This window comes from Gadus macrocephalus, chromosome 21 (genome assembly GCF_031168955.1).
Source record: "Gadus macrocephalus chromosome 21, ASM3116895v1".
Taxonomy (NCBI): Eukaryota; Metazoa; Chordata; class Actinopteri; order Gadiformes; family Gadidae; genus Gadus; species Gadus macrocephalus.
In genome coordinates this window covers 3724796-3737941 of record NC_082402.1, presented here as the reverse complement: position 1 = coordinate 3737941, position 13146 = coordinate 3724796, and the positions used below count along the sequence as shown (strand labels likewise).

The following is a 13146-nucleotide window of genomic DNA, read 5'->3' as shown; positions in this document are numbered from 1 at the left end:
ATATGGGCAATGAGGTGCCGAGGGAAAAACACGCCATGGTTGTTAGGAAAGATGAATAGAGGATTTCTATTCAGCTTTGTGATTGATTTTTTGTCTCTGGGATTAGGATCATTGTACCCTAATAGAGGGCTACATTAAATCTCCGGCCAAATAGTGGGGGAAAAATGTGAACAGTAGCGACAAAACGGCTTTGCAACAAATAAGTACATCCTGGCTTTAGCGGTTGACATACTTTGCTCTTGGTTGTGTGTTACTAATTAGCTGGCATATGCATGCACATGCACACATCCATCTAAACCAGCAGTCCCTTAATGCCTCTCAAACACCCACATTACCATTAAAGACCTCCATATCGCCGACGGGTCATCTTATTACTGCAACTCACTAGTCAAGGTCTCTTTCATAGAGCAGGACAAAACATTAAAAGGGTCTAGTTTAGCCTGTGTTTTGCCTGTTGACTGTCAAACAGCCTATTTAACAGGCGTGGACAGTTATGATAATGCAATAACTGCACTGTTTGGAGATACCGGATGAATGCTTTCCAATAAGCATGTTCAAATACACACTTTGGAAGACACTGGAATAAACGACAGTGGCCATGATGACTGTATACACTGGGAATAACTTAAAAGCTGCTCTAATTTCAAATATTACATTTTGTTTGGATCAAACATAAAATGTTTGATCCACACATTCCTGATATTGCTTCATAGACATTCAATCTTTTCTCTATTGTTTTTTTGCTCCTGTTCTCTATTTGGCACTGGGATCTGGCACATTTTATTTTATGATAACCCACCCCAGACAAAAAAAATAATAAACACAGCCTGTTAATATAGTCATGGAATTAAAGTGCACCATGGGAATCTAATCGCCCAAACACACAGAAGAGATACTTGTGAATAAACACAAGGTCACATGCAACAGCTGTTCAGATATCCTCCTGTAGCTCCTGCAGATGAGCTGAGAGGCCGTTGCAAGTCTTATATTGGACACATGATATAGAGATCTTGTCTTTTATACGTGGGATGTAGCACTTATATATAATATATGGTTCATGCACACCGCATTCCAACGCCACTGCACAGTTCCAAAGTGACCCCTGACCTGATATAATGTTCATACTTCAGACTCACAGGCTTTATTCTAACTTCCACAGAACTGTGTGTGTGTGTGTGTGTGTGTGTGTGTGTGTGTGTGTGTGTGTGTGTGTGTGTGTGTGTGTGTGTGTGTGTGTGTGTGTGTGTGTGTGTGTGTGTGTGTGTGTGTGTGTGTGTGTAAGAATTGGCCTAGTCCCAGTTATGTTTCCAAGCCTAACATCTCAAATTCAGAGGTTCACACTTCACATGGAGGCTGCTACAGCACCAGCTGCTCTGGTTTTCTTAAAGCGGTGCATATCTGTGATGCTGTTATGGAAGTTAAAGAAAATAAAACACTATTTTCTATTTTGGGGACATTTGGAAGAGGGCACCATTGCTGGTTATATGCTTATGCTCGGGTATGCAGTCAAGTGGGAGCCAAATGATGTGTTCATGAGTGCATGTTAGCACCAAGAATAACTTTAAAGCTAAAACAGGGTTTGTATCTGTTTCACAATGATACTCAGCCATGAATTGGCAGAAAATCTTTCCAAATATGGCCACAGCCTTACCTTGTTCAAAAACGGTTTGGGTTTTTGATTGCTCTGTAGATTGCTACACTTCTCTTGCGTCTTGCCATATTTCTGAAAATGTGGCAGACTGTGACAGTCCTTGCTCCCTCCTCTGAGCACTGATTGGTTCTATGACTTCAACATTTTCGGAAAAGCCCTTCAACAGGGCCGAGCCTCGACTGATTCTGAGAAACAGAATGTAAACTCGCGAGATCAGGGAGTTCTCGGAAGGCTAAGACATACGCTCAGTGCTGTAAGATGCGGTCAAATCCCCTGCCCTTACTCTGTGGTATTTACGTGATAGTCTACACCCCAAATCAAAACACTTCACAACACCAATGGTTTGCTTGTTTATGTGTGAAGGTGTTAAACCCAATGAACCCAGGGCCCTTAACACATTCTTGGCATTGTGACTGCCTGTGCTTCATTACGCTCCAGACACTCTTTATTGAGCCCGTTCGCCCCTTGTTTCTTAATACTCACTTCATTCTGGCCACAAGGGCCAATGAACTTAGGAAGAACACATGTGTGTGTGTGTGTGTGTGTGTGTCTATGTGTATGTGTGTCTGTGTTTGGTTTCACGCGCTCGAGCATTCACGCGTGCGTATTAATTAAGACTTAAAACACTTTTCCTCCGCGTCACCACCAAGATTGATGGGTGTGACCTCTGACCCTTCCGATTTGTATATAAACATTGCTGCAGCCAATCACGTCATCGCGTGGGATCGTTGCAGCCAATGGGGTACTGCGGCAGCAGCATGCTCTGTGGCGCTCCCATCTTTTGTCCCGTCGGGATTAGTGCCATGGCAACGACCGTCGCCTGGGAGGTGAGGTTCCCAGGGCAGCAGGGGCCGACACAGAAGCCAAGCGCTGAGGGTCCGACACTGAAAACCCCGCCCCTTGCCTGGGTTACTGGGGGTCACCGGTGGCGGGTGGGTGGGGGGGAGCTACAGACTGTGTTAACAGATTTAATCCTACCAAAATACTTCCACATGGTGTGTGTCTGTGTATTGGGGGTCCAGAGATTGTGTCTTCATGACATTGATATTTAAGTGGGTCACACAGTGGCTAAAAGTCGTCCCACTCTCCCTCCCCACCGTTGGCTCACTCAAACGCCTGCCCCCCGGCCGGAGGTCCTGTTGGCTGAGGCCACCGGCTAAATGAACCAGCAGAAGTACAGCCAAACAGGCAACGGGCAAGGTGTGACATGGGAAAAGCCCCCCCCACACACTCTGAAGGATGCCCACAGAATTCAGTTTTTTTAACCGTACTACCCCCAGTTTATCCCTGGACCTGAACCCACCTGCTGTTTAAGGTTAGCTGACCTCCCTGTTGAACCTTACGGATGAAGTAAGTCGGTATACATAGACGGATCAGTGGTTTGATGTCCCAAAACAGAGTGTAGCTCTGCTCTACCGCACAGAGACCAAAGCGAAAACGTTTCCAGTGTTGTCTTTTTCAGACGGTTCTCCGTGATCCGTCATGTCCAATTTGCACCAAAAATGTTTGGGATTCCCAAAGTACACTGGAAGTTTCGCGGTTAAATTGATAAATCGTCAACCTGCGAGTAAAGAGCCCGCCGGTAAACGTCTATCAGTCTGAATCCATCAGCGGTTCACGTGCGCCTCCTGATGGATGTGCTTTTAAATAACAGCATTGACGTTGACCAGCGAAGTGGTTGTTATCACACTGCTCCTGAATACCTTGAGACTTTCTGACCTCCTTTTATGTCCATCCTCGGAGAGTCTGTTAGTTATTATTCCAATGTTATCCTGTTCTTCCTCGCCTGCTTCCCCGTGCTATGATGACCCTGGTAGCCTACAATATGCACCCTGGACACGAATCGACCCTGGCTATTAGAGGTATTTAATCTGCCTCATATCATCTCCATTAGAGCTCTGCTGGATGAGAGATGAGGCCATAGCCGTTTGGTCGATTAGCCTGACTTATGAACGTATAAAAATTAACTGAGATAATAATAATTATACTTTATTTGTCTTGTGTCTGTTGCATGTCTGATCAATGTGCAGTCTGCAGCAACAGTTTGACCTCCATAAAGGGCCCAGCCATGTAGTCTAAAATAACCAGTTAGGACACAAGAATGATCCATGTGTAACAAATAAAATCTTAAACCCATCCCTCTCGCTCTCTCTATGGCACTCATGGGTTCGTTCATACACAAATAATGTGTGTTGACACCAGATGTCACAGCCAGCAAGTTGTGAGACCCGTTCCTCCTATCCATTCCCCGATGTCATACTGACCACAGTGAAACATACAGGATCCAGTGTGTGTGCGTGTGTGTGTGTGTGTGTCCCAAAGAGACAAAACTGTCTCTTTGGGATGTCCCATCCTGTCGGCAGCATTGAACTTATTTTCCCGGCACGACAACTCTATCAATCAATCACTGTGTTGATGTCAGACGCTCATTTCCTGCTTTAAAAGGGGCGGGGATTGTTAACTGCTTACTAAACAAACGATACTTATATGTGTGTGTTATTTCTGAGGTTGTTTATTGTAAAAACAACGAGGTCGCTTTCGTTGTGCTCAAAATCAGCTCAAAGTTTGTTGCGACTCATCACCGCACGTGGGCATGGCGCACGCGCAAAGAATGTAAGCATGCGTTGCTATGACAACGTTGTTAGGCTCATTGCTTCGGTTAGCGTCTACGAGCTCTGTCAGCATATCCATTCACACTTTCACTCACTTTTTCCCTTATATTTTTGTAATAGAAGGAACCAATGGACTCCAACACGCTGTACTACTCGTTGGATCTTGTCTCCGGCAGCGGCCACGCTCTGAATGGCGAGCAGAGGGCCGCTCTCCAGACATCACTGGTCCTTCTGAAGAAGAACTACAAGTTCAACCGCGTCATGTTCTGGGGCAAGATATTGGGAATAAAGGAAGATTATTTCATTGCCCAAGGGAAAGGACATGATGAGTTGAAGGACAAACAGTTTCTCTACAGGTAAGCTTGGAAACCTAATTAAAATATTATTTATTAAAATCGCGGAAAGACATTAAATTTTTTACGTGTGTGTGTGTGTGTGTGTGTGTGTGTGTGTGTGTGTGTGTGTGTGTGTGTGTGTGTGTGTGTGTGTGTGTGTGTGTGTGTGTGTGTGTGTGTGTGTGTGCGTGTGCACGCGCACATGTGCGTGCCTGCGTTCGTGTCTGCCCTCGCCCATTTAGCTTCAACTGTATGGAGTGGCACCTGCTGCCCCCAGCAGACAACGCTATGGTGGGGGAGGTGTCCCGGGCCGCCAAGGGTCGGTTCATGGGGGATCCCTCCCACGAGTACACCGACTATCCCCTGAAGCGAGAGGGAGACGAGGCGACGGAGGCAGTAGAACTAGTAAGGCCTGATTCCCATCCGTCCTGATTCAGACCCATAGTTCGTTTATTACTTTATGCGTCCTGCATTCATAATCATAGTAATCATGAATTCACAATTTGGCACTAATTGTGAATTATTTTTACCTTAATCGTTTGTTTTTGTTCATTCTTTGTCCATTTATTGATTACAAATACCTTAATAAAGTTGTAAGTTGCTGTGAGAAACCCATAATAATATATAATTGCTTATATCCCCTCAAAGCCAATCTAGCATAAAATGAATGCTGTTCTCTCTCCAATAAGCGCACGACAAACATATGTCTATTTTTTTATTCATTAGGGCTGATATTAACTATTCTGTACTTTATACAGCCAATACTCTCACACACACACACGCGCGCACACACGCACACAAATGAATCTGTCTGTCTGTCCTGTAGTTGATGAATAATCCCCAAACCCCTGTATGGTGGTTCCAGATCAAGGTGACAGAGGAGAGGAGGTTAGCGGTGACGGTCCACCTGATCGACGAGGAGGTGTCTGTGGTACCGCGCGGCGCGTTCAACCGAACACATCTGGGCCTCATGAACACCAACCGCTGCTTCGAGGGTACACTGATGTCTGTGGGATTTATATTGTGACAAGCTTTCAGGGCCAGGGGGTCAAAACCACCTCATTGGGAGTCGTTCTCTCTCTCTACAGAATCCGTGCATGAAATGTTTCATCTTGTGAACCCGGCGCATCCTTTATTTTCTCTGCGTACTGTGGTTTGTCACGCCTCTCTCTGCCGGTCTCTCAGGGCTGTCTCACGCAGAAGCCGGGAAGCTGGACAACTTTCTTCACTTCGCCAAACCCAAGAAGACGAAGAAGAAGTTGATCCAGGAGCAGGCCGACCTCAACCCCTCCATCGACTTCCTGGACCCGCTGAGCGACGACGTACCAAAGGGTGACGCCACGCACCGACCCACACGCGCACAAACGCGCGCACACACACACACCCAACACCGTTTGCGTTTACATTTAAGGCAAATTTTGCAGACGCTTTTATCCGAAGCGACTTACAACAAGTATTTGTCAGAAGAAAGAGAAACGACACCATCAACAGATTCTAGTCGGTCCTAGGTCTAGTAGACCCGGGAGGTCGAACACGTCTAGTGGGTGTAGGTCGAGTACAGCCGTGACTGGGTCTAGGTTTGGGAGGTCGAACACGTCTAGTCGGTCTAGGTCTAGTAGACGCCGGAGGTCTAATTTGCGAGGTCTAGTATTTGCGTTAAACCAAACAAGCTCTGAGCCGGTTGCCTGTGATCTATGAAATTATACAGTTGGAACATTCCGGCGTCGTGTGGTTTACGGCCGTGTGTGTGGGGACCGTTTAGTGTGTTCCAGCAGCCATGCAGCATTAACCCCAAATTAGCTGTGTTATTGAAATTAAGGTTGGACGCAAAAGAAATAATCGGTGTGTAAGCAACGCACGTTTCTTTTTTTTCCTGGAAAGTGTGATCTTGACAAAAGCGCGAGTGCGTGGGATAACGGCGGTGAAAACATGGCACTCACTGAAGTTTCCGAACCAAGGTTTGTTGGCCTGACGGCTCCGAGACGACGGCCTGTCCTCCCACGATGGAATATGTATTCTCAGTATTATGTTGTGCAGGCACTCTCCCCCCGGGGGAGACTCGCGCTTTACAAAAAGTGCTTGTGGTGCAACAGACTAATAACCTTCCTCCATAATGTTCCTGGCCAACATGCTGATATCGTTTTGGCCTTGGGTTCCACACTGAGAAATTACATAGAGTAATACGATCATCATGGGGTTTTCAACGGGACCCGTCGGTGGGAGGAACACAGAACGTAATAAGCATGGGAACTGCTTTGGAGACACGTCTCGCGCCCCCCCCCCCCCCCCCTGAAATAAAGAGATGACCCCACTTAACCAAGTATTTATATTCCTAATGTATTCCAATAACGTATTACCCCAATGGTTATCCAGCATTGGTTTTTATTTGTGGTGGCTACCCCCATCGTAGTAAATCTACAGTCACATCTTGTGGGGTTTCTGAAGACACTTAATACATGTTTTGTGGTACAGCGAGTTTTGTACTCATCGAGTTAAAAAAACGATGAGTAAAAAACCAAGGCCCCGTGACTAAAACACCCAGCAGCTGTCCCGACATAACGGGGAGCTTAGGCATGGACGCATATGTGTGTATATGCACATGTGCTTTTGAGTTAAGGCTGTTGTCGCTACCATCACACAGCTGTTTTTCGATGCAGAAGTCGGCGCTGCAAAGCTGCGAAGGGCCCGAGCTACAGTACGCGAGAGGGCGGGGGGGGGGGGGGGGGGGGGGGGGGTTCTAACCAAAGACAGGTGCTATTCCTCGGAGCGAGAGAAAGTTCAGCTCCTTCTTCTGTGAGCTTCCTTCCCCCCCCCCCCCCCCCCCCCCCCCCCCGACGACAGTATAGCAGAGGTGACTCTGAAGGGCTTGGAAGTTTGTCTTGATTTATGTCTCGCACGCCACACAGGTTTGAAGGAGGCACGCTACAGGCCGTCGGACCCCTGTCAGCTCACTACTGGTGTTGTTGGAATACAGTTACAGAGGAGACACTTGTGTCAACACGCTGTGTATCGTGTGTGCAGAGACCTTGCGCCCTTAACCCCTTCTTTGTTTTAAGTCTTAAAGTCATCCGTGCTTTGACTTTTATTTATAGCAATGAGTGTATTTTACTGAAACAGATCCCGTGTCTAATATGCATTCACCACGCATTGGTGTTTATCGCCCCACCCAAAGGTCCTGAGAAAATGTTTGAGAACACATCAAGAGCACAATAGGCTGAGTGTATTTTCTTTCTTCTATCCTTTTGGATCCTCTCACTACTCTGCTTCTTGAAGCTTGTGGTTTGAGCCCCAATAGTGATCTGGGAACGGCTGTCAAAAGGCCGCCGGTTCCATCTAACTCAACGCTGCAGCGGACATGCCAGGCATTACAGCCACATTCCCAATCGGCATGAAAAGATAGTGTTGTGTGCTGCTGGCTATGGTCCAGCGGCGCCCAGCTGTGTGGCCACCATGGTGCTGCTGCTGACTGCAGGGGAGCAGGGGAGCATGTGCAATGAGGTGCCAAAGAAGGACTTCATACTGTTAACTCCCAACCACCATCACTCCTGGCCCCCGTGTTTCTCAGGAATCGTTTCTCGTGCTTTTTTTTTTTCTAAAGTACGCTTTGCAGCGGGTTTTTGTGTGAGCTTTTACGCAGGAAATCGTTTTGAATCGCATTCGGGAGCTGGCGTGCACGGCAAACATCTTTAACAAGCTGCACAGCACTTCATGTAGTGGTGTTTCACTGGAGCCAATCCTGAAACCAAATGTGTCGATAGCAATTGCAACACGGCATTCCTTACGTCAGTGGTTCTCTATTGGTCGAGCCTCCGGAGCCACTTGTGCCAATACGTGACGACCCCAAAAGATAACAATATTTCGGTATGCAATGATGCTAAACTTAAGGAAACATAAACCCATTGAAACATGACTTAATATGGTTTTCTTTCTAAAGATTAAGGTTTGGCATACGTTCTGCGACTCAAACATGTGGGTTGAGACCCACCGTTTGAGTATCCCTGCCAGTAAAAGAAACCATTTGTGACGGATGATACCATTTTCTTTGGTTGTTCTTTCAGGGCAGTGGAGCCTGCAGTTGGAGAACGCCAGCAGTGTGTGTGTGCTCCGCAGCCTGCTGTGGATGGGTCTGACGTTCTACCACGTGCCCATGACGCCACAGCACGGCTACGTCTACTTTGGGTACGGCTGCAAGAACCTGGACCTGCCCTTCATGCTCTAAACAAATATCGTCTCCTATCCACGTGTGCGTGTGTGTGTGTGTGTGAGAGAGGGAGAGAGTGAGTGTGTACGTGTGTGATCTTCATGGCGTCATCGGAATGGATCTTCACAAAACTATTTTTTTGTTTGCGCTTTAACCAAAATAAAATGAGCCACAGACATACATTTTCCGTCCCTCCCAAGTCGTGTTTGGTTTAGTTCACATGCACATGCACCCTTTGCCGTATACACACGCCGAGAGTAAACGTAAACGGACGCATTTTATTTGCACATCTGGATCGGCTTGGCGTACACACAGTCAACACACCACCACCTTACTGTGCACATAAAAGCCATCTCAGTGAATTTAGAGTCCAGAGTTCATTTCAAAGCCTCTCGAAAGACAAATTACTCTAAATCAATTATTCTGGGTGGGGCTCGGCATGATTCATTCACTCCCCGGGCGAGGCCGCTTGATAAACAAAACACAACCAGAAAATATAAAGAAAGAGAAGAGGCTGAATAAATACAGATGCAGAACCCTTTCAACCTTCTCCCCATGGCTGTTTATTGGCCAGACACTGGGTTTTCCCTATGAAAAAAAATATTCTGCCGTGGGACTTTGAGAGAGACTGAAACAATCACACAATGAAGTGTGCTTCATGCTACGGTCTCGAAGCTGGTCCTGGGAGTGGTCGATTAGAATTCTGTCCCGTCAGTGTTTCAAGTAGAGGGGTCTGACGCCGTACTGTACGTTGTTCTTGAGCGCGGGGTCGCCGACCGGCATGCGCCTCTTACACCACTTGAGACCGGTTCTGACGAAGGGCTTCACCGAGCCTATGGACCAGCGGGTGAGGTACCTGTGGGGAGAGAGGTGTCCGTCAGTTGGGGAAATACACCAAAAGCAAACAGAGCAGATGTGTTGAGATTGAGACAGGGCAGAGGGCAGCAATAAGGAGATTCAACACACGGTGGACCCCGACCTGTTGAGCTGGGGCTTAGGTTTCCTCGGTACATGGTCCTCGGGCAGCTTGGGTTTGTGGTCAGGGAGCAGACCTAGAGTGGGAACACAATGACCCGAATGTTATAATTAGAGGTGATTCAAATATCATATCGGTCATAATAATTTAAAGATATCAAAAACAAACAAATAACATTACATTCAGAACACATTGTCACGTGAACGAAACCAGCTTAAAAAGGAGGCTAGTTTGGTTTTATCATTTCACAAATTAAAAAAAGGCTGTGGCCTGAGAAAAAGGGCCATCTTCCATTATAGTAATCTTAAATGTCCAATGTGTGGAATTAAGTTGTATCTGGGGGCACAACAGCAGCCCTAAAAAAGTATCCCAGATGGGTTGTAGCCATGGGATAACATGCCCCTTCCTTCCTACAACTCTTTGCCCGAAACGAGTTCTCTCTAGAGCCGTCTGTCCGTTCTGGGTAACTGTAGACACACGGCAGTGCAAAATGGCCATCTCCATGGAGGGGGACCAACTCCCTATGTAGAAATAAAAAAACTCATTCCAAGGTAAAAAAAAAAAATACTATTTAAAATAATTATGAATACGATATTTCACTACTCAAGTCTTTCGCTAGATGCCGCTAATTATACACACTCGATGTGTGTACTAAACAGCCACGGATCATGACTCAACCCCAGTATTAAAGTGCTGCCTGGATTTCCTATTGAAATACAACACGACGACTAGACAAAGCAGAGGACGTCCTCCCCTCACCCGCTCGGTGGGCCATCTTCACGCAGATCTCCACCTTGTGGTGCTCCTCGGGGCACAGGCCGGTGATCCTCTTGGGGAGCATCCCTCCGTCAGAGCGGATGAACTGGCTCAGCAGCAGCACGTCCTGGGGGGAGAGGACGCAACCACAATGAGTCACGTCAAGTCCACGGTCACAGATGATCTTATTTCATCCTTTATTTTTTGTTTGTTTCGACGGGGTCTTAGTCACCGTGTAGTCGTATTTGTTCTGCAGGTTCCACCTGTAGATGGGGCATTTGGCAGCAGGGTTTGGAGGCTCTGGTGCTGCTGCCACATCCACGGTGTGTCCCTCAATCTGGACAAAACATTTTGAAGGTTTCAGTATTTATATCAACATTGTCGTATCCTCTGGGTCTTTTCACTGCGGACTGTGATGTCATTGGGGCCTGGTATAGTTTCAGATTTAACCTATTTCCATTCATCCCAAAACAATGGTGTTTTTTTTCTGAGAATAAATAGTGGTGACTGCATCAAATGTGTTAAATGGTCACAGGACCTGACCCTATTGTTACCTTGAGCAATGCTTTCTTTGTCAAGGGGCTTTGGGTAATACAATTAAGCTGGCTAATGCTCAGTTTGGGACAGAACTCGTTGTCAAACCTACTGTAACACTCATAACTCAAGGGCAGACCGAGATGGCAATACATTTGTCCTCCATTATATTATACACACTACAATATCTTATACATGTAGTCAGTTGTTTATATATGTGTGTGTGCAAATGATCATATGAATTCTAAAAAATAGAAATACAAAAATGACTTACTGTTATTGTTTTACCCTCTTGCTTTTCCACCACTGAAAGACAAGATAAAAATATTTTAATAAGAAAGTTACCCTTCAACACGTTGGGAAGAAACATGTCCCACCGGCGACCATTGAATGAAAGCTATATGTGACGTCACAAATCATTCTTCAGCTCCTGGTAGAAAAGACGCTGCCCTTGCCTATAACGGAGAGCACACTACGGAGAGTCTCTACATGAATCAAACCACTTCATATAAATATCGGGTCATTACGAGGAGTGTCATGTATTGTGCAAAATTACAAAACGTTGAAACCAGCAGAGCGACGTCTAGCAAAGGAAGTTTGCTTGAGATGTCGCAGTCAGCCACAGAGTACTCGCCTTGCCGGATCCCTCTGCACTGAGTGTTTCCAAAAAACGAGAGCTGAGGAATACATGCTCTAGTTAAATAACTAAAACTGCCACCGTTGACCACCTGTCTTATTTCCGAAAAGGATGTACGAATGGACCCTAGGACGCAGCGGGCTGCCATCTTGGTCTGTTGACCTTCTTTCTTGTTTTTGGAGGATTTCTACTTAAGGGAGAAAATCTGCGACAGCGACGCCTTTGGTCAAGGGGTGTCATAACCAAACCACGATCAGAAGAGGAGGACGTCCGAAAATAGCCCTATAGTAAATATTTAAGGTAAACTTAACTTTTTTACCTGTATTATTCATTTACATAGGAATTATGCAGGAACACTTTCACAAGTAAAATATAATATCCTTTGACATTTTCATGTTTTTTCAGATGTTCAAATCTATGGCAACAATCAAGAGGTCAATTCTGGATGAAACAATGAGGTAGGCCCCTACTTGTATGAACACTGTGTATGAACATGCCCAGCTTTTTTTGCAGGAGCAATCAGAGACAAAGCTGGTCTCTTCTGTATGATCAAATTACTAGATTGCAAGATCCAGTACTTTTAGATGTTATCCGTGAAACATTGCCTGCATGGTTTACACGCCAACATAAAGCATACACAAAATAAATTTAGCGTGACAAGGCTGGTTCTGATTAGTTCAAAATAGAACAGGTTTTAGGAAGCCATTATATCCTTGGCTTTAGCTATGTTGGTTTAGTATTTTGAATAAAATATGAAAATGTCCTTACAAAGCCTTTCACTCTAAGGCTCTTACTGTGGTTATTGACGCAACACACAGGCAAGCAAATCTACAAAGCAGGTATTGTGGGGTTGGAAATACAGCCTACTTGGTTGCATAAAGTTAAATCTGAATTTTCTGACGTGACATGTAAGGCCTGTTGTCTCCTTCAAAGCCCGATTGAATCATTAGTCATCAACAAGTCATCGCCTGCAAGTGCAAGAACATAAATCCACTGAAAAGATTATTGCCTACTGGATTTTATCTTGGGTTTTGGCTACTTACGGTTACTTTGATGCAAACAGCTTCCTCTTTTTGTCCCCAAGGCCGATTTATGTTCTCAAATTAAAGTAATTTAGGTAGCCTCATACATCATTCTGGGTTTTATCTATTGATTTACCGTTTACTACAGCTTATCTAATGGATGGGTCCTTCACCATGGCAAGGTCAACAAACATAAATGCTGTTGGACAGTCCAAATACGATATAAAGGAACTTTATTCGAAATATATATTTATAGGGAAGTAGAACTTGCATACTGTTGACATGACTGGCAACACACATAAACGTTAAACAAATGTTCACGTGGTTTGCATGTCAACGAGCACAAACTTACGGCTGCTAACGTTGTCCTGCGTGGTCAAAAATGTAAACAATCTATTCAACCATCTCACTTTATTTGGGTG

General features: G+C 45.6%; 2 protein-coding genes and 1 long non-coding RNA gene across 3 annotated transcripts in view; 2 read left to right on the top strand and 1 right to left on the bottom strand.

The window, feature by feature from the left end:
• Positions 1-4002: 4002 nt before the first annotated feature.
• On the top strand, positions 4003-8979 carry rsph9 (radial spoke head component 9). Its single transcript, XM_060041107.1, has 5 exons — positions 4003-4619; positions 4841-5003; positions 5464-5593; positions 5784-5930; positions 8657-8979. The coding sequence occupies exons 1-5, from the start codon at positions 4393-4395 to the stop codon at positions 8815-8817; spliced, it is 828 nt and encodes a 275-aa protein (XP_059897090.1). The 5' UTR covers positions 4003-4392; the 3' UTR covers positions 8818-8979.
• Positions 8980-9057: 78 nt separating this feature from the next.
• On the bottom strand, positions 9058-11890 carry mrps18a (mitochondrial ribosomal protein S18A). The gene is made up of 6 exons (XM_060041108.1): positions 11700-11890; positions 11340-11371; positions 10764-10868; positions 10535-10658; positions 9779-9851; positions 9058-9655 (listed from the first exon to the last, which is right to left on the bottom strand). The coding sequence occupies exons 1-6, from the start codon at positions 11848-11850 to the stop codon at positions 9511-9513; spliced, it is 630 nt and encodes a 209-aa protein (XP_059897091.1). The 5' UTR covers positions 11851-11890; the 3' UTR covers positions 9058-9510.
• Positions 11879-13146, top strand: part of LOC132449463 (uncharacterized) — a 17152-nt gene continuing 15884 nt past the window's right edge. The window contains exons 1-2 of the long non-coding RNA XR_009523584.1: positions 11879-12002; positions 12108-12160. This is a non-coding gene — a long non-coding RNA (uncharacterized LOC132449463). The remainder of the gene's footprint in view (positions 12003-12107; positions 12161-13146) is intronic.